The sequence below is a fragment of the Macrotis lagotis genome, chromosome 7 (assembly GCF_037893015.1).
Source record: "Macrotis lagotis isolate mMagLag1 chromosome 7, bilby.v1.9.chrom.fasta, whole genome shotgun sequence".
NCBI classification, from domain to species: domain Eukaryota; kingdom Metazoa; phylum Chordata; class Mammalia; order Peramelemorphia; family Peramelidae; genus Macrotis; species Macrotis lagotis.
The window spans coordinates 69,436,850-69,458,997 of NC_133664.1; the positions used below are offsets into that span (position 1 = coordinate 69,436,850).

A 22,148-nucleotide genomic window follows, 5' to 3' on the forward strand; every position below is an offset into this window, starting at 1 on the left:
CTCCTACCTAAAAGCTTTTCAGCATGGACAGTTGCAGACCCCTGAATAATTAAACTTCTGATCAAGTAGAGAATCAGTGGGGGGGGGGGGGGATAATTTTGTCAACCCAATGCACTTTACTGAATTACCTCCAATGTCTGTACTGTTTGTTTTGATTAAATCATCCTGTGAGACAATGTGGAGCAGGGAAGGGTTGCATTTTCAGTAGCTTCTTTTTCTGTTTACAGGAGAGTATGTGCTTTCAATTTAACTTCTGAAATATATTAAATACCATCTGAAGAAAAATGAAATGTGTAGATTCCCTTGAAATCATTTAACTTTCAGACACTGCTTATCAAAAATGACTCTTAGCAGAACTTCTGTATTTGGAAGTGACAGGCATCTTTCTGGTTCCAATGGTGCATTATACTATACTTGGTTACATTTTGAGCTAGGAGTCTCGGTTGACTTGTGTAAGACATAGACAAAACAGCTAAAAAAAAATTCTCAAATCAGCCATAGCCAAAATATTACTGAGTGTCTGTTAGACTCAAGGCAAAAGAAGAGAACAAACAAAGCTTAGAACTTTTTGTTGGATCTGTTTTTCCAATTCTGTGTCCCTCTCCAGTTGACAAGTTTACAAACATCAGGCTTGACTATCTATTTTTGATGTCAACATTTACTCCATCTTGTACCTCTTTCCCCTTCAGGCCCCTTACCCCCAAATCTTAGGTAGTGAAAGCTCATCTCCAGGAGGCCAAGGTTTCTATAAGTGGTTTACTTGTGGTTTTCTGGGTGGACAAATGATCACTGTGCCAAAAGCTGTAAAATAGGTTACATAGCATTAGAATGGTTATAAATTTTATCCAAGTCTGGTTTTTATTAACCAATTCATCCTATATATGTGTTTCTCCTTTGCAGAATTGTTACCAGCTGCTCTTACATTATGTATATCTAGTCTTCAAAAATAAGTAGTTGGTTAATAGGATGAACTTTTAAGTTTTAATTTAAAAAAGAAAGGAAAAGCTAAAGATATCTTAAGAGTTCTCAAACTATCTTTAAAGTTTCTTAAATCTTTTCTAAGTATAAGTTGGTATTAGTCTAAAGCTATATAAGGCCATTCTCCTCATTGCTCCATTTTCTTCCCTTTAAATAGAGAAACCGGATGAAAATTTCAGCAAGAACTTGATTAACTTGCCTATGTTGTAGTGGTAAATACTGACTGAATCCAAAATAAAAGTCTAATCATCTTGTCTTGAAATTGCAGTATTATCAAATGTGTTGATAAAATTGGTTTCAGGAAAAGTTGTCATCTTATACCTATAACTCTTATCATATGAGTGTTTTTATTTTGACCCTGTTTGAAAGATTCAGTAATGGGTGATCTTTTTATTTACAGGTATATTGCTGTTGAACCTCAGTTTCTTAATCTATAAAATGAGGATGATAATGCTTTAGATGCCTAGATTTCTAGATTACCTATGATGAAAGTGATTTGTAAACTGGAAATTCTATAAATATACCTTTTTATTACTTTTCTGGCCCTCTGGGCACCGAATAGTTTGACCTGTTTGGATAATAAGGAGGCTAACTTGTTTTGTTGGTTCTTTTTCCATAATGCAATGACTAACTAGCTTGTTTCCCTCTTCACTTCTATTCTGTTGTCATTTCACCATCATCTTATTTCTTTGCCCTCAGATTTCAATAAAGAAAAATCAAACCTCTTCGGCCTACCACGTCAAAAAAGGGTATCAAGGTAAGGTTACCATAACATTTTAAGGAAACTATACTTGTTTGATATTAATCTTCATAGAAGCCTTTGAAATGCAGGAGACAAGTCTTTGGCACTATGACTGTTGAGAACTTGGTGCTGCTATATAAGTGGAGCTACTTATCCTTTCTGTGCTCCAGAGTTCTTTATCTGTAAAAATGGGAGTAGACTGTACCATCCCAGAGGAATCTGAAATCTCCACTCAAGTCCTCAGAGTTCTAAAAGTTCTAATTGCTGCTCTTAGATGGTTTTTAAAATGATCTTCCTGCCAAGAAAGATAGCTAAGTCAGGAAATGCTTCCTTTTGGAGTGTTCTCTTCCTTCGTTGTCGAGTCTGAGAAATATGTCTGGTCTGCCTTAGAGCTGTTGTTTTGAAATTGTAGAATCTGTCATTCTACCATGTAATTAGTCATATATCAAAAGAGAGAATGATCATAGAGCACCCTCACTCCAGGCAGACACATAGCTAAAGCATTAACAGGTTAAAAAAAAAAAAGTATGATTAGTGACCTTAATGGGTTTCAATTGGTAACTTTGGCTGGGGATATTGCTGGCAAAGTTCTTTGCCCTGTTTCTTAAGGAGACATAAATTGAAACAAAGCCACATGAGAATTTGTCCACAATTCTACACTGTTAGCTTGACCAGCATGAAAACAAGGGAGCCTAATACTCATTCCCACAGGGCTAAGTGTAGTTAGGATTGTGACAGAAGCAGGGTAAAACTACTATTTATGTTGCAAGGGTCAGTCCACTCTGTTAGTACAAGAGAAGCAAGATGAAAACAAAACAGCATGCTAGAAATACTGCAGGTTACATAACCCAGCTGGAGCTTAAGAAATTTTTCTTTCCTGCTCTTTAGGAAATCCTTTCTAAAGTTCTGTAGGTAAGATGATGCAATTTTAGTCCACTGAGTTCTCTTGTGGTTTACCAGGACATTAAACCTGAACCAGATCTCTGGAGAAAACAAGTTAATTCTAGGAGACCTGACTTGTGACAGCTGACCAAAATTGGGAATAGTGAGGGAGACGAAGGATTCTTTAGGTCACGCTCTGCAAAATCAAGTCATTTTCCAGAGTGTGAAAGGAATAAAAAAAGGAGGGCAAAGGTTTTGATGAAGGAAAAAAAGGAACATATTCCTTTTCAAAACTCCATATATGAATTTATATGTAAAAAGATTCTATTCTTTTTTCATGGTATCAAGTATAAAATGAATTGGAGAAATGGAAATTTTCACTCCCAAAGGACAAAAATTGACTATAAAATGTATTTCATGTCTACATAGAGAAGGTGTAAAAGAAGGTTTTGTATTTTACTCTTCTTAGCCCCTTAATACACAAGATCTAAGACAAGAGGTATTAGACTGTATGTAGGCAGCTCAGTATCGTATTACCATCTATAGTTAATATTTCTTATAATCATAATAATGACCCCAACCTCCAAATTAGGATAATAGAATATTTTTGCTGCTGGCACTTGGATCGAATTGCCCCCTATTGCTTTTGCTGAGCATGTAAGTAGGTTAATGGGACATGTATTTTTAAAAAATTTCTCATCACTGAAGCAGATTGGTTACTCAGAGGTAGTAGGTACAGATATTAAAGAACAAAAAAGTCATACAGAGCTAACAAGTATTTCAAATGACCTGAGTTATGTTTAAATGATTTCTTCTTTAGTGTTTGGATTTTTTTTTTAAATTAAGAGCCAACTGTACTTTGAAAGGGAAATCAACCACTCCCCTTTCTCTTTCACCTTTAATTTTTTCTCAAACAATTGTCCCTTTACCTACTTCACATACATATGGTTCAGGTCTTCTCTAAAATAATAGTCTTTCCCTTGAGTCTGTCATGATTGCTTTAAGCTTTTCCCTCTGTCCCTGCCACTCTCCTTCTATCTCTGACTATTTGATCAGTTAGAATCACCTATGCTGCCTCTACTTCTTAACACTTCCTAACTCGTTGAAATTGAACTCCACAACTATTCCCAAGCATAGTTATTTCATTATTTCTCTGCAAATGATGTTTGTTTGCACATGCATATAGATAGACATGTATGCATGCATGTTCATAATGTATGCAGATATCTGTCTGTCTGTCTGTCTATCTATCTATCTATCTATCTATCTATCTATATCTATCTATCTATCTACCTATCTCCAATCCTACCCTCTCAAGAAATCTTATTCCCCCAGTCACCTCTGGACATCTCTCCCTAGATCAGAGACTCAAAACTCAACATTCACCTCACCTAAATCTATCCTTCCTCATTTTTTTTTTTAAAAAAAGATCTCTTTTGAAGTTGACATCATCTTGCTAGTCACCTAGGATCATAACTTCAGATTCATACTTGACTCTTTCCTCCACCCATCTACCCACTCTTCCTATCCCATATTCAGTTAGTTGTCTGGTCTTGTTTCTACAGCCTCATTTGTATTTTACTCCTTCCCCCTTTTTTATGGTCCTTACTCTAGTTCAGGTCCTTGTTATTTCTTACCTACACTACAATAATGGCTTCTCGGTTGACCCCTACTAATAGGCTCTCCCCTCTTTAATCCTTCTTCCTAAGGCACAGATTTGACTATGTCAGTTCCTTATACTCAAGAAGCTTCCCTATCTCCCAGCTGACTCTTAAGATGAAGTAAAGACTCCTTAGGCCAAGATTAAACGACTTCTATAACCTGTTTCAAATCTTCACTGCTCCCCTCCCCACTTCATATCCTCAGGTTTCCAACTTGGCATATTCACTCAGAGGAAAAAAAATTAGCTAAGTTGGAAATCTCATACCTCTGCTTTTGGATAAAATGTCTAAAATGCATATTATCTTCATTTCTTCCTTTTGAAATCCTTGTCTTCCATTTAGGTCATGTGTCTCCTTCTCCATGAAACCCCTTCCTAGTGTTCTTTACCTGCACAGACATTCCCAGAGATCTCAGAGCTCTCCTTTCTCTTGTCACCACCTACCTGTATCTGATGTAAAAATCTGTGTTTATGTTATATTAAAGGCAGGGATAGTTTCATCTGTCTTTCTACATTTGGAAGAGTGATCTACAGCAATGACATCAAAGATCCAGTGACTATCTACACTACCCGTGTTAGAGTAATTTGCCTAACAAATAATAAAATATTTGTTGTATCATTGAAATTGAAATATTTACCTTTAATCCAACCAGAAGTATAAATTTATACACAGAATAAGTGTAAGTGCTTAGATTGAAATGTAGAATGAAGTCAGTCTAATACATTCAAGATGATGAAGGGTTTTCCTAATCAGTTGATTGATTATAAATGACAAGAGCTAGGATTTGAGCTCCTGCTCCCAGCCTCCAAAGTCAGTTCCTATTCTAGCAAAATATCTACTTCTCACATAAAATATTTAATATAATAACTATTATGAGATGCTTCTAAGTTCAGTATTGAACCTTTATTCTCTTGCTGAAATGTTACAGATGCTAATCTGCATAAAAGAAAGAATTGAAGACTTAGATTTGAGTTCTGTGACTGTAGTTCTGTCCAAGTTACTTCTGTCTCTGCACTTTGACTTTCTTATCAGCAAAAGGAAAGAATTCCATTTAGATTGTCTCTAAGGTTTCTTTCCAGCTCTAAATCCTTGGGTTAATATTTGCTTCTATTTTACTTTTTCTAGCTCAATGCCTTAGATTTAGCTCTAGTGCTGAGATGATCTATGCTAGGAATATGATTTGTAAAGAGCATTGAAATGCTTTCCATGAATGAATGTCCTTGAAGTGGTGAAATGTCAGATTGGTGATGGAGCAAACCAATAAATACTGCAATGAAAAGATTCAGCAGATTAGGATTCAGCCCGATTAGGAGAGAGATGTCTCCTACCTCATTTGGTCCTTTAAATGAGTAGAGAGGGGAGGGGAAGTGCAGATATTCAGTTTTGAAAATGATCTTTCTGGGCCACTGAAGTAAGTGCACGTGCACCATGAAGATGAATGATGTGGGAAGCACAAGGTTTTAGGGATGGAAGAATTTCATTTTAATACAGAAAACATTTCCAGACGGAATCTTATTATTCCATAGAGTCAGCTAGAAAGCTTCTCTCCAGGTACTTCAGGTTGCTTATCTCAACTCTAGGTTCTATCTGTGTGATAAATGGAATTATTGCTACAGTGCCCCTAGCCGTACCAATTATGTACTTTTCATCATTTTTTTTTAAACCTTTTGTTCTGTCAGGCGTCTAGAAAGAACCTTTGGAAAAAGCTGTTTTTGTTTTGCTGCTTTTCTTTTTAAAGGTGAGGAGTCAATGCTTTTTTGAGAAATCTTTGACTTTCCAGCATTATTTCTCCCTCCATAAAGCACAATAATTAATAATAATTCATTCTCATTGTCATTAACTACATTTATATGACACTTTAAAAATCATTAGTTATGATCTTTTTCCATTCCTTTCCCCCCATTTCTACAGGGAAGCCTTTTTTTTAAAAAAAAAAATTAAGAATCAGAGTTTTAGTATCCTAGCCTGAATAGTGTACTTAGAGAAGAAAAAATATGGTAGATCAAATGAGGACAAATATATCCTACATAAGGATGCCTTTGACTGCATTTTGACTTGAAAAAACCGAATATTCTGTTTTACTGTATTTTTATTATATCAAATATTTCACATTTTTTAGAGTATACTCAAGAGTCCCTTGACTTTTGAGAAGCTTTCTACATCCCAGCTAGTTTCAAGTCCAAAAAAAGTGAACATGTAAAGAAAATTTTACATGGATGCCTTTTTCAGGTTCATGTCCTTCCCCTGCTCAAAAATCCAATATTTCTTTCTTATCTCTGAAATAACATGCTTGATGTTTAAATATTGTCACTAAATGACTTATGTCTACCTATTCATATTGAGTTCATCTTAAATCCCTTTAGGTAACTACTATTCCAACTAAATATGGGCCTCTTACATTCCTTAAATTCAACACTATTTCCCATTTGTCCTGTATTACAGATTGTGGTAAAAATTCTATTAAACATGTAGTCATAGGAACTGAGATCTTGGCTATCTCTGTGGCTTCGGCCTTAGTTGTAACAAATAACCTTTGACATCCCTTCCATCTCTTGATATATGATCCTTGGAATATATTCCCTCATCCCCTCCAGTTCTTAGATCTTTCGGATCCTTAGGTGACACCTTCTTTTGGAAGACTTTCCTTATCCCCTTAACTGTGAGTTCTTCACGCCTCATATTTTCTCTATTTGCTTATATCTTTAAAGGTCAAATTACTTTTCCCCAATCCACCCCAGCAAAATGTCAGCTCTATCCAGGGATTGTTTTTTTGTTTTGTTTGGTTTGGTTTTTCCAGATCTAGCCTCCCATTTAGTGGTTGTTCGGTCAATATTTTCTTAATGAAAAGTAAATATTATATTATTAGATACAAGAGACAAAATACAATCACAAGATTCCATTGGTCTGTTCTTTTTTATCGTTTATATTCAGTATCTTTTCCATCTGATTATAATGCTAGGCTCTAGAAATGGGCTTCTTTACCCACTAGTTCAACTTGCCCTTTTTGTTTCTAAGAAGGTTAAGTGATTTGCTTCCAATTAAACAGCCATATACAAGAAAGGCCAGTATCACAGCCTGTTTGATTTCTCAAATCTTTTGTGCAGTGCCTCTTTGGGTCTTGGTTACTTTTGTTATTACCTACCAGAGATAGTTTTTAACATTTTTTTTACAAATATCTTGGTTTTCAGCATTTTTTTACACTTTGATTAACTTAATATATTATTTTTTTAGTTTTCAGAGAGAATTTTCACTTGAAGAAACAGAACAGTTGGTCAACAATAGAAAGGATATCGATGCTAATCTTTTAGCTGTACTTCCCAAAGGTGAGTTCCTTCTAAATTGTTTATCAGGTTCTGATTCATGTGAGTAGTAAGAAAAGTGTTTACTCAGCTTTATTTGAAAGGAAAATCTCTCAATGCTTTTTATAACATTGAAAAAAAAATTTTCATTTACATGGAAATGTTATGATTTCCATCCTCACTAGCCAGCTAATTCTAGTATTGTGTTTAGTTCTCTGTAAGGCAATAAATGTGATCTCTCCATGGTTGTTTTTGTTTTAAGTTGTTTTAGCTAAGAAAAATGAAGATGGGGTGGGGAACAAACTCTATTAACCAGGATTTCCTCTTCTCAATAAAAGGAGCCCAGGATTTCTTCCACAAACATCTAGCTTTGATGCTTTATAACAAAATGTAGGTAACCCCCATTTTCCAAGCTCCATCACATGTCCCTTAAATATAAGTATTATGGGCTAAACAGGTCACAAAATTCTGGCTTCTGAAAATTGAATAGTTTTTGGCTGCATTATCCTATAAAACAGATGAAAATACAGTTCCCAGTCCAGCATAATCTGCTTGTACTTCTGTCAGACAAAGGAGCCCTCATGGGTATTTTTTTAAACCATCATTAATTTAACCAATTGGTTAAATAACATAATGTGTAATATTTATCTGCACATTCTTGGACTAGCAAAACCCATCCAAGCAAGATATTCTTGCTGTCAAGTAAAACAGAAGTCATAAAGAAATTGTAAGTCAGTGGAAATATGGCAGCTTGTACATTATTTTCAGAAGAAGGGTGGAACTTGGAGTGATTTTCAATTGCATCTAGAAGCAACATGGTCATCTTACCTTTCAGGGATTATGACATTTATGATCATGATGAACACAAACAAAGACCACCTTGGAGAGAATCACACTTGTGGGCCAACATTTGTTGAAGAAAACAATATCAATACATGCTGTGGAGAAATTGATAAGTTTATAAACTTAGAGCTGGAAGGGATGGTAAACATATTGTTGTGGTCTTGTTCATAGAGTATTGTCTAATTTGCTGAAGGTCACACAGTATGTGTATGTGGTAGAGTCATGATTTGGACCCAGGTCTCCTGAAGTATAAGTGAATTCTAATATCCCTTTCAAATCTGAATCCTATAAACATATAGCTTGATACCTGAAGGCTTCTATGTGAAGGTGGAGGGGAGCACAGTAAAAATAATGTTGAAAAATGTATTTTTAGATCAAGAAAGAAAAGAGGCCAAAGGCTTACAGGCTATTCAGAAAACTCATCCATATAAGATGAATACTCTCTTAAAGAAAAGATTGAGAAAGCACTGGACTTGGCAAGCATCGAACATCACAAAGAATGAATTTGACTATATTTTAACAGACAGAAATTGAGTAATTACTAACATAGCAATCATTTAAGAATCAGCCTTGTTTAGTCATACCGTACTTGATTAGAGTAAAGGTCAAGTCAGTATCAAATTAGGATACAGGCAATAAGATACTACATGTGATTGTAGCAGGCTCCAACATGACTGGTTATAATAAGCAAACAAGTCCAAAAATATAGGGAAATGAACACAAGTGAGACCATTGACCCTATTGGCTTTTCTTAGAGAAATTTAATTAGTAAAAAGCAATTGCCTCAGCCATCATTCAGTGCTCTAGCCAAACTAAATGACATGGCAACTGAAAGTACAAATCTTCTAAATCTTTGATAAAGGTAACTCAATATTGAAACATAAAATAGGGAACTATCCTCAGGTACTTACAAAGGAAATCTTAGATCACATCCATATAAAAGAATTTTTTTTTAATCACTAGGGAGATTTTCCAAAAACTTCAATATATATATATATATATATATATATATATATATATATATATATAGACAGGAAGTCTACTGAAATAATCCATCAGTGTGTGTTTTCATATATATATTTATCTGTGAATAAGTTAGGTCTATAATTAAATAGGAAGAAGAAAATGATCCAGATCACATTTGGAAAATGATGCTGTGCTTTCAAAGATCTCTGGATGCATCTTGATGCAAAAGCCCAGACCTTTTAGCATCAGTAATTTTCCAGTGGGATGGAGCAACATGGTTTCAGAAGAGAAAAAATTGCAAATGACCCAAAGAGCAAATAGAAGTAGACTTGTTGAAAATAAGTTGTCTGCAAAACATTTCCTAAAAGATGGCCTACATGTAAGAAACTGTGAAACTGTGAAACAAATCATTTGTCCAGTGGGAGATAATGAGGAGCCAGCTTGGAGCCCTTTGCTGACACCCACCACATGTTAAAAGCCTCTGCCTCTCCTGTAATACTTGTCCATACTTTCAGGTAAATTCTTCATGAAGCAGAAAGCAGACACTGAAGCCTTGCTTCCTTTATTTAGTACCTCTTTTGTCTCCTTCATCCTATTTCTGTGCCCAGACTCCCACATGCAAACTCTGGAATTGTCTTTTATATCATGTGTTGTGTGTAAGTAAGTTGTAACACTCCACTTCTATCCACTATGTATTTTTCATATCAAAGTGATAGGATTTTTGCAGAACTGAGGGATCTAGGACTACTGAGCAATATCCTAAATGGAATGTTGCCTCTTTTCATCTCAGATTGAGTTTGTTTCAGCTCTGGCACTTGTCCAAGATAACACATCTTTATGGGCTGATTCCATACACTATCCAGCTAGCTAGAGATAACCATCTGGGCAAAGGCATTTTTTAATCCAGTTTATTTTCCTGGTTTAGATGGTTGGGGCATCTCTTGATTACTGAATTGCATTTCTTGTATTACTTGAATTACCACAGAAGCCCAGGGTTCACTTTAGGAGAATTTGGAAAAGAACTTGATAGTCAAAAATTTTTTCATTGGAACTTTGGTAATTGACCCTCTGACTCTCATGAATACATCTTGTTCAGTAACTCAATTGTTTTGAATATTCAGTCAATCATTAAAGAAAGAAGTCTCTCTAGCCACCTACCACAGCCTTGTATAATTTTGAAATAATTGTAAGAAATACTGTATCTAGGGAGAACTTCACAGTTGAGAGAGTCAAATGCTTTCTTGGAAAGCATTATAGTAAGCATTATAGGACCTTATGTTTTATCAAAGGCCTTTCAGCCATTTTAGTAAACTATAAAGTTATAGTTGGCTATGGAAAAATTATGCATATGGTAGGACTCTATCCCTTTCACCAAGATGACCTCCCTAATATGGTTGGGGAAGGTTACATGCTAGGCAAGGTCAATCTGATTTTGTTTCAGTGATTTTGTGAGAAATGGTAGAAATGGAAGTCCTCTGACTACAAATCCAGTAGCAGATAAGATGCTGGACATTGAGTCAGGTGACATGTGTTTGTCCATGATTAGCATCTAAGTCATCTGTAGGATGAGGGGCTTGACTTAGATGACCTGTGGAGTCCCTTCCAGCTGCAACCTGTGCCCCTTTCCATTTTAGAAAGAATCACTATACTCACCTATCATGGTCTTTCAGAATTTTGAATTGGTCATGAGAGACATTATTTCCTCCCTTCCATTGATTAAATCACTTCTTTAATTTGAAGATTGAACATGAGCATATTCACTCATTTTTCAAAGCAGCTTGCTTTCCAACTCAATATACTTTGAATTTTCTCATCTATGTATGAGTCAAAAAATACCCCCCCCCCAACCCCAAGCAATGGGTGGTATACTTGTCTTGGAGCCAGCCCGACTCACTTGATCTTTGTCTGCCTCTGTTTCTTCAACTATAACACAGGGATAATCCAAGTACTTGCCTCCCAAGTTTATAGTAGTAGTCAGAGAGCTGACCTTGGAGACAGGAAGGTCAAAATTCAAGTCGTGTCTCTGATTCATGCTTACTATGTGGTAATTCACTTAAAAGCTCCTAAGACCCAGACAAGGGAAGGTGCAAAACTACCTTGCATCTCTGAATTTCCTCTGCCAATGGAATGCTAGGTTAAACTCATGCCTGTACCTCTGGGCCCAATATGAAACTACTCTTGACCAATAGTTGCTTATATCTTTGATTAGAGGGACCATCTGGTTTTTATCTTTTTGTCCTTTTTCTAACCTAGCTCTTGGCCTGATTGATACACAGTAATTATTTAATAAGTTTTTATTGAAATGAATATTGAGAAATTGTCAAAAACAAGCTTGACTCTAATGAAAAGACATGAGAAGATCCCTCCCAGCCTCTCCTGAACAGAAGTGATAGTCCAAGGGGATGGAACATAGAATACATGGAATGAAAGATTTTTTTCCAAAGTATTGATCACTTTTGCTAGTTTATTTTTTCTCTCCTTTCTTCCTTTTTAAATTCTTAAAAGGAATTGCTCTGCCAGGGGAAAATCCAAGAGATAGAAAAACAAATTAATAAAAAAATAATAAAAAATAAAAATAATTTTAAAAATCTATTCATTTAAAAAAGTTTTTAACTGAATAGAATTGATTTTTCTATCACTATTGAGTTTCATATTAAAAGCAATTTTTGGTCTTCATTGGGGGGGCATCCTTTCACATCATTGTCAACTCCTACTAACAAGTTTTAGTGTTGTTATGAAGAGCCTGCTACTATATGTTACAGAAAATTAATTTTGGAACACAAATGTTATTTCATATTTAAATTTTAAAAGTTGACAGTTTTCACTTTCACTGTAACTATAGATTTCTTTATAAATCAAACCCAAACAATAAGGAATTTACATCCAAAAGACCCTCTTTGGCAGAGCAACAGATGGCTGCAATAATTGGGTTAGAAGTATGTTTTTATCTTTAGAAAGGAAATTATTTATTTATATAAATGTTTATATAAACAGTTTCTAAAATCAAGAATAGTTTTTTCCTTACTGTCTGGATTTAACTTCTCCAACATCTTTTCTAAAATCCTGATTTGCAAAACTCAAGTGGATGAACTCAGTGGCATCCATGAGGACTTGCTTAGGGGTTTTGGAAGAGGAAGAAATGAATGCCCACCATAAATCTGAATAAATTTCAACCTTCCTATACAACTGCAACACTTCCCCTCAGGGTGAATCCACATTGGCTTATTGAGTTACATGTTTGTTTTATTAATTTTCAATTTAAATCGCAGTCTGCAGTGAGGGAGGCTGAGGCAAATTGGAGCCAAGTTGTATGAATCTTATTGTTTCTTTTTGATTTCTCCCACACTGCTCCTTTTTCCTTCCTCTCTACAGGTAGAGTTTGATTTAAACAAACATAAAATATTCAAATTTATAAAGAGTATTGTTATTGCTCTGCAAGAGAATTTTTAGTTTTAACAAAGTCAGCACAGAATTCCTTTAAAAAATACCCTCACTGGGGCAGCTAGGTGGCACAGTGGATAAAGCACCAGCCCTGGAGTCAGGAGTACCTGAGTTCAACTCTGACCTCAGTCATCTAATAATTACCTAGCTGTGTGGCCTTGGGCAAGCCACTTAACCCCATTTGCCTTGCAAAAAAAAAACCCTAAAAAAAATACCCTCACTTATATTTAAAATGTAACTAATTATCTATACTATATATTAAAGTAACTAAAGTTTATTGCCACTGTAGTGATAGCAGTATTCACACTTAGATAGCTCTTAAGATTTTTCAAGTTCTTTGCTCATAAAAACTTAGCTGGGACAGGGGATAGAGTTCTAGATTTGTAGTCTGGAAGGATCAAGTTCAAGGTCTGCCACCAATACTAACTCTGTGACCCTGACCAGGTCATACAAGCTCAGTTTTCTCATCTGTGAAATGGGTAGATTAGAGTTGATAGCCTCCTCTGTCTCCTTCAATTCTAAATCTATGATCATAGGAACTCTATGAGGAAGGAAATATCAATATTATCCCATTTTGCAAAGAGTAAAATTCAGGTCCTTGATGTAAGGTGACTTAATCCTACCCAAGGCCAGTCTCAAAGCTGGAACTCCATGTCTCCTAAAGTCCCAAATTCCATACTGTTGTACTATAGAGGGCTTGTGCACTTAAAAGAAACTATCCTGTGACTTTTCTCTCTCCACTTGAAGAACTGGATGGAGGTCCTGGCAGAAGGATTCAAATGTTGGTTGCCTAGCTTGGGTTGGCACAGTAGGCACTCAAGGGAAATGAGAGTTTGTATTAGGATAATAGGATTAACAATGGAATGAATATGAGATCATGGCAGAAGTGGCCTATAGGAATTGGTAACTAGTTGCATCTGGATGGCAAGGAAGAAAGGAAGGAAAGACAACTCATGCTTTAGAGCTGGAACAGACCTCTGAAGCCTGCTTCAATCTTCCTTCATTTTGTACCTGAGGGAGTATAACTACACCAGGAAGTATCAGCTGAGATGAAAGCCAGGTCTTCTGAGCTCAAATCTAGTATTCCTTCTGTATTGCCCAGGTGACATGGAGGATGGCAGTTCTATTCATCAATTTAGGAAATTGAAGAAGAAATGATTTATTTCACCCTTTAGGGAATGTAGGAAATGGGCAGCCAAAAAATTGGGTTGCAAGATGCAACTACTCCATAGCGGCTATTTCCTTTTGAAAATGTTTTGGTCTGTAGAGTTTCTAGAGACACAGAATGCTAAACATGAAACTTTAGAAACCATTCAATAGAATCTCATTTTACCCATAAGGGAACTCATTAGAAATTTATTTGCTCAAGGTCACAAATCTAGTAAGTACCAGAGCCCAAGATCTGAACACAGGTCTTCTGACTCCAAAATCTTTTTTTCACCATACTGAGTTCTTTCTCCTATATTTCCTTTCAGAAAATTATTTCAGCCAAATGTATATTGTTGTCAAGATAACTGTCTAAGGAAATTGAAAAATGAATCAGCTAATGCAATTAACCCTTCCACATCACAGGGATGAGGGGCACAGTGCCCGCCCCCCCCATGATCTGGAAAATCTATAAAATTATTTGACCCTCCCTTTGTACTAGAAAAGAAGTCTGAATTATTATAGTATTAAAAAAATAAAATATACCTATTTAAAGATAAAATATATTATGATTTACTGAGTTTCTAAACTTTTCTGTGTCATCTGCTGGGCTTTACTTGTAGTCTTTGACTTCTACAAAATTCACCTTTAATTTCTTGTATATTGAAACCATGTTAGGAAAAGTTGTGACATGGAAGATAATAACTGTATACTTTTTAATCCCAGTACAAAAGTAGTCAAATGAATGAAAATAACTTTTTTTCCTACTTAACTATACAGAATTTTCATTCATCCTGCCTAGACTAGTAGGTATTTCTAGGTTACTTCAGGTCTGGTTTAATGTGGAAAGATCACCAGATTAGAAGTCAGAGGTCCAAGTTCAAATCCCTTATATTGATGAGCTGTATGATTTATACTTAATACTTTATCTCTCTAAAATTCAGTTTTCCTCATCTGTAAAGTGGAGATAATATGACTTTCATAAGGATGTTGTTAATATTCAAAGTTGATAGATAATGTACATAAATTGAGTAAACCTCAAAGGGAAAGCCAAGTCCTTTTGAATAATTACCCATATTCTTTTCATTCTGTTACTGAATAATATCTCTGTTTAGTGTTTTTTGTTTGTTTGAGGCAGTTGGGATTAAATGACTTGCCCAGGGTCATACAACTAGTAAGTGTTTGAGGCCAGATTTGACCTCAGGTCTTGCTGATTCCAGGTCCACTGTTCTATCCACTGCACCTGATAGTGTTATGCTGACAAAACCTTTGTTGAGGAGCATTTTGAATTCAGTTTTAAATAACCTGTGTAACAATTACTTTAACACTGGACATGAGTGCATTCTTGTAATACCAGCTGCCAAGGAGATTGAGGGTTGGTAGATCACTTAAGTTCAAGGTTCTCGTTAATGTCTTCAAGGTTCTAGTTAATGTTTTCACTAAGTTCATCATCAGTGTGGTTGAGACCCTGAGAATAAGGGACCACTAGTTGTTTAAGGAATTGTAAGCCAGATAATTGTAAATAATATAAATAAATGGAACAGGTCAAAGGGTCCTTTGCTATTGGAATAGGGATCACAAGTAGCCCTTGAATTCCAGCCCAGGAAAAGAGGGGAGAACCAGTTGTAACATTTTTTTTAAATTACTCTCGCCTTGTCTGGTTTTAGATTTAAAACAATCTAATTAAACTCATGTGGTTTTGATATTTTGATCTTTCATATAATAGTTTATTTTCAAATGGCCAACCATTACATTTTTCATCAGCCTTAAACTCCACTTTCAGAAGCCAAAAATCCCATCCCCTGTGGGATGTGGGACACTAGATTATGTCCTTCTCTCTCTCTCTCTCTCTCTCTCTCTCTCTCTCTCTCTCTCTCTCTCTCTCTCTCTCTCTCTCTCTTTGGTTTTTGCAAAGCAAATGGGGTTAAGTGACTTGCCCAAGGCCACACAGCTAGGTAATTATTGTCTTAGGTCAGATTTGAACTCCTGACTCCAGGGTCATGTTTTATCCACTGCCACCTAGCCACCCCCATGTCCTTGTATCTTAATTGGGAACATAAAAACATTATAATTATGAGAAAGTACTCCTTTCCTCCAGCTACTCCATTTCCTATGAAGGTAAATGAAAAATGATCTTTTTTGCTAACCAGTCCTCTAATGAATTACCAGTTCAATCAAAATCTTGGGTGCTTGCTTTTTTAATGAGTCTTGTATACAGTAAGGAAACATCATATGAGGGGTGTGGGGTGTGTGTGTGTGTGTATTTAAGGCCTTGCTTATTTCTAAAAATGGCACTTAAAAATAAATAGTAAAATGAAAATAGAAAATTTTCTGTATTCTATACAATCCCCCTCCCCAGGGATTTATTCCTTCAAGATTTGTGGTTATACTGAATTATCTCTTTTTCTTCCCTTCCCTCTTTCCTTAATCTCTTGTCCCAACCTTTATATTTAGCACCAGAGTGCTTTCAAAATTTTAGATACCTTGGATGTATCCATCTTTATAAACTGTGACATCCCTTCTATCCACTGAATTTAGATATTTCTCTGCCCTCAAGGAATTTACATTTAAAAGGTGGAAGGAGGAGCAGATTGGAGTTGGTAGGCTGTAGGAATGTACTGGACTGAATATGGGAGCATAGTATGGTGATGTTGGAAAAGCCCTACAGTCATATGGCTAGGTGAAATAATGAGAGTCTGACCTGTGTTCCTTCCTTTCATGGAAATTTGGAGTTCTTTCTCCATCCTTTAAATAGAAGGACCTAGGGTATTGATGACTTGGAGAATCAAGGCTGACTGGATGGTAACAATTAGGTATAAAGTTGAAAATAACTACATCTCCAGCACTAACTCTTGAGCAAGATGACTAAAATGTCAACTCTCAACTGGAAGTACTGGTACATATGGCATGGGGAGGCTGAGGGTGACTGATTATTGAGCTCAAGAGTTCTTAGTTGTGGTAGGTCTGAAGTGAGGATACCAAGCCTGGCAACAAAATGATGATCTCTGGGAGCAGGCAATCACTAGGCTGCCTTTTGAGGGGTGAACCCCCAAATCAAGTTAGAAAGTTCCCATACTCATGAGCAGTGAGGCTGTTGTACTTCCATCCCAAGACAAGATAGGGAAAACCATTTCCCCACCCCCAGAAGGTTAAACCCCTGCTCTAATAACTTGAATTACCCTAACCTGAACACATCCTGTACTTTGTAATGATTAAAGATTAATATTAGTTTATTTTCTGTTTTTAGTTGCAGAATTAAGAAAACTCTTTGAACCAAAGAGAAAAGAAGTTTTAGAAATGAAGAGGTAAGATATTTACAGAGTTTTAAATGAAGAGATAGACTATCTGGAAATGGGTTTACTTCTTGCAGGGTGCATTTTACATATTATCCTTTTTTGGGTGTATTTCACAGAAAAGAAAGAATTGCCAGACGCTTGGAAGGAATTGAAAATGATTCTCAGCCCATACTTTTGCAGAGCTGTACGGGATTAGTTACCCACCGATTACTAGAAGAAGATACTCCCAGATATACACGAGCCACGGACCCCTATAGCCCTCACATTGGTAAGCATTAGCTCTCCATTCAAACAGGCAGCATACTTCATTGTTCTTATGCCACTGAAGAATGAAGTATTTTGTTTTAAGCCTGTCTCCAAGACAAAGCTCACTCTTTGATTGATAGAAATCAACAAAATTTTTTAAATCTATTTTTAATAAAAATCTAAGAGATATTATAGTATCAGCTTTATAAGGGGTAGCAGGATTCAGTGGAAAGGATTTGGAGCCAATGTGTACCAAGGCCCCATGTCTGTTATCTCTTTGACCTTGGGCAAGTTACCCATCAGTAAAATGAAGGGGTTGGATGATATGATCTCAGAGGTCCAGGTCTAAATCTGTGATCCCATGATTTAGAGTTTGAAGCAAGATTATAGGTGTATAGATGAATAAACTGAGACTTAAGTGACCTAAGATCACACAGAGAAGAATAAATAGCAAAGAAATTATAAAATCAAGCTCATACTGGGGTTCAAACTCAGTACCCATGATTCCATGTTTGATACTCTTTGCACTTCCTTCTGTGATTTCTTCACTTGATGATACTAGAGACAATTTAAACCTTTCTTGGTGACTCATGTTATCCCTATGGATATCAGGCACAGTCCCTTTCAATAATTAAAGTGACCACAGGATGGAAAGCTGTAGGGGACCTTAGAAATCATCTGTTTCAAATCCCATGTCCTTGGCCTCCAGTTTCACATGATTTGCCCACATTTACAGAACAAATTAGTGCAGAGCCAGGATTGGTTATGAGGATCTTGATCATTAATTCCTATTCTCTATCCAGAATAGTGCACTGATTCATGAAAACAACCACTGTCTTCTGATTTCCCTTTCCTTGCACTCCAAGGAAATTGGGTTGGGGACTCAGCAGCTAATTGCCTCCAACTAATAGATTATATTTGGAGTTCTTGTCTTTTATAGGCTTGGGGCTACTTTTCTCTTTTCTCTTCCCTCATATATTCTGTCACTTTTCTCCTGTTTGTGGAAGCTTCTGATCTACTGTGAACCAAGAGACCCAACAATTAAAGTTGTCAGAATTCTGTCAACTCAATATTAGTGCATCTCAGAGAAGGTCTGAGGATCACCTCCAAGAATACATTGGTAGTTTCCCTAATTCTGATCTTTATAGTGCATGGAACCTCAGGTGTTTTTGTGCTTCTGCTTTGTGGTACTCTGAAAATGAGTGTGTTGTTGTTTCATTTTGGGGTCTATGTCCTCACTATCTGGTACATAGCCTACCAATATCATCTTCCTTTCCCTCATCCAAATAATACCAGCTAACATTTATCTATAGTACTTGCTAGGAGCTAGCACTTTACAATTTGATCCTCACATTTGATTCTCTAAACAACCCTAGTATGTAGGCACTATTATTATCACCATCTTAAAGATAAGGAAACTGAGGCAAAGAGGTTAAGTGACTTGCCCAAGGTCATACAGATTTGAATTCAAACCTTCCTGACTCCAGACTTCTCATCCTATCCATTTTAACACCTAGCTGCCCCCATATTAGATGCACAGAAAATACTAATTCCCAGATGAAACTTTCATCAGCAAGGACATTTCCTTGCTAAATAAATCTTTATGAGTGTGTGTATGCTGGCTGACTTATATCCACTTTTAATTGTTGAACTGAATGTTTTACTCTTCTTTTCTTTTGAAAAAATGATGTCATTTTTTATTTTTTATTTGGAGGAGAGGTGGGAAGGCAATCAGGGCTAGGTGACTTGCCCAGGGTTATACAGCTAGTAAGTATCTGAGGCTAGATTTGAATTCAGATGCTCCTAACTGGTGCTCCATCCACTGTGCCATCCAGCTGGCCCAGATATTTCATTTTAGAAATGTACTTTTAGGAATATAAAATAAGAGATATCAATTAAGAACTCTAAAAAAATTAATTCTTTGAGTCAGAATAGAAATTTTACTCTCCAAAATATAAAACTTATTTTCCCTTGGTGACTGGGAAATTATTCTGAGGAATTAGCATCACCCATTCACGTTAAATGTAGTGGGCTTACTTGTTGAGTTTAAAAGGCAAAACATGCATTGCCAGATCTTTCTTCCTTGTGCTTTGAGTCACATGTTTCCCTTTTGTTTCATATCTGCTTTACTCTTTGGGATCTCCTTTATCTTTCCATGAGTTGTAAGACAGGATGGGTAGGGGGGAGAAGGGGGAAACTCTGGAGTGAGTAGAAATGTACCAGGAGCAGGAGGGCATTCTTTTTTCTTCCTTGAAAGTCAGGCTTTATCCTGAAAAGCATCCTGCTGAACTTTTAATTTTTATGTAATATTGCGATGGTGATCATAGACAATGTATGGCACTTCCTTAACACTTCCCATAGGTTGTCTCATTTGGTCCTTCCAAAGACCCTACAGGCTTGGATCTCCAGATATTATTGATCTTGTTTCATAATTAGGGAAACAGAGGCTCAGAGGAATAGCGATTTGGGCACCTGATCACCCAGCTCCTGAATTCAGGGGAAGGATTCAGGTCCCAGTTTTTCCTGGCTTCAAGTCCTGCTCTCTTTCTGTGATACCATTCAGCCTATTTCCATGGATTGAAATTTGGAGATTTTTCCTTTTGGAGTAGTGCATAGATGTCAAAAAGGGGATGGGTAGGGTTTAGGGATCTTGGGGTTGATGGGTTCCAAATCCCTTGTTGTACAAATAAAGAAACTGAGGCAAAGACATGGGAAGTTATGACCTGAAGGTCACATAGACAATAAGTGACAGAAGTAGTATTTTGATCCAGATTCTCTTATTTCCTATTTATCGTTCTTTTGACTATACAATATGGTTGTGATCCAACCCGAAAATTCTTGGGTTGATAGAATATAGTGCTTTACTAAGTCTGTTCAAATGAACAAGTTGTTTTTTCCTCAAATAGGGTTTTGAGCTTGTATTACCTATAGTAATTCTTCCTTAATTACAGCCCCTTGCCCATGAATTTTCCATCTTTCTTATGCTACATGTCTAACCTTATAGGTCGATCCAATGAAGAGGAGGAAACTTCAGACTCTTCAGTAGAAAAGCAACCTCGATCCCGATATTGCATAGAAACTACATCCCTCAATACAGAACCCTCCTATAGCCCAGTGACCATGGACACCCAGGGACTGGACTCCAAAGCTGAGAGAATAGCCAGATATAAGGCTGAAAGAAGGAGGCAACTTGCTGAAAAATATGGGCTGACCCTGGATTCAGATGCAGACTCTGAATATCTCTCACGTTACACTAAGACCAGGAAGGATCATGATGTTGAGAGAAGGGGAGGCAAAAGTGAGAAACAGGAGGAAGAGAGCAAAGACTTGACTTATCATTATTCTAGGAATGAGACTGTGGAGCCCAGGAGCATCGCTACTGAATCTAAGGACTATACCTTTCATGGAAATGACAGTGTTCTTGATAAGGAGGCACTGTTGAATGTGGAAAACCACAGAAGAGCACAAGAATTAAATGCTATTGGCCAGATCCACGACTTGCCATCTGCAGTTGATAGTTCTTCCTCCTTTTCATTTTCTGGACGAGAATCCTCATTTAGTGATGTGCCAAGGTCTCCCAAACAGACCCGAAAGGTATCTCTGTCTTCACCTAAGCAGCCAGCATCACCAAGTCATTCACTTACTGATTCATCATTACATGGTGATTCTAGACCAAGGTAAGCAAACTCCCTGTCTTACCCCCATCTTCCAAGTTTATCTGTCTTTCCACAAGTTTCCTTTTCTATACGACCTTGCTCAGTGTTTCCTCTTTGTCCTTTGCTGCAAGAATTTGTTTATTAATGGTCAGAAAGGCTGTTTTTCTAAATAGTATCAGTGTACTAAAAAACACTCTACAGAGCTGGGGGGGGTATTACATTTTGTTCTAGAATATTGAGGAAATGATAGGTTTAAAAGAAGTATTTTTATAAGAAAATTCTATTATGGACTCTTTCAAAACAATAGACTTTTTCTTTAACATCCTTTACCACTAATTTTTTGGTGGGGAGCATTTGTTAGCATAAGACTTTACCAAGAACTTTTTAGGACTTGTATGAAGAGGATATCTTATCTTTGATTATCCTCATTTTTTTTCTTATGCCCACCAAAACAACACCAACAAAATCTTTGATCTTAGATTTTTTTGTTATTTAGACTATATTATTCTGATATCTCCCTATGAGTATGGATGGCAACAGTAGGTTTTTTTTAAAAGGCAAGATCAACAAGGAATAAGTTCTGGCTGCTCTTCGGAGTCTTGAAGGGTGTTGAGCCTAGTGATATCTATTTTCCAAGGACAAGCTAAGTAAAACTCAGAGGTTTTTCTGCAGGACAATGTTCAAAGTCTATGAAAAAAAATCTTATATGAGTTATGATCTACATGGGAGGAGTCATCCACAGCAATGCATTACAGATTGTTAATTGAAAAATATTTGATCTGGGGTGGCTAGGTGGCACAGTGGATAGAGCACCAACCCTGGAGTCAAGAGTACCTGAGTTCAAATCCGGCCTCAAACACTTAATAATTACCTAGCTGTGTGGACTTGGGCAAGCCACTTAACCCCATTGCCTTGCAAAATCCAAAAAAAAAAAACAAAACCCCAAACCCTAAAAAAATAGAAAAATGTTTTGTCTTCTGTGGAAAGGGTGG

General features: G+C 36.5%; 1 protein-coding gene across 19 annotated transcripts in view; it reads left to right on the plus strand.

Annotated features, from left to right (window-relative positions):
* SVIL (supervillin) overlaps positions 1–22,148 on the plus strand; it is a 179,887-nt gene that overhangs the window by 56,073 nt on the left and 101,666 nt on the right. For all 19 annotated transcript variants that reach the window (XM_074193078.1, XM_074193066.1, XM_074193067.1 and 16 more), the window contains exons 2-6: positions 1,678–1,735; positions 7,495–7,586; positions 17,206–17,263; positions 17,371–17,522; positions 20,505–21,177. In XM_074193078.1, coding sequence (XP_074049179.1) covers positions 1,678–1,735; positions 7,495–7,586; positions 17,206–17,263; positions 17,371–17,522; positions 20,505–21,177 — 1,033 coding nt within the window. The remainder of the gene's footprint in view (positions 1–1,677; positions 1,736–7,494; positions 7,587–17,205; positions 17,264–17,370; positions 17,523–20,504; positions 21,178–22,148) is intronic.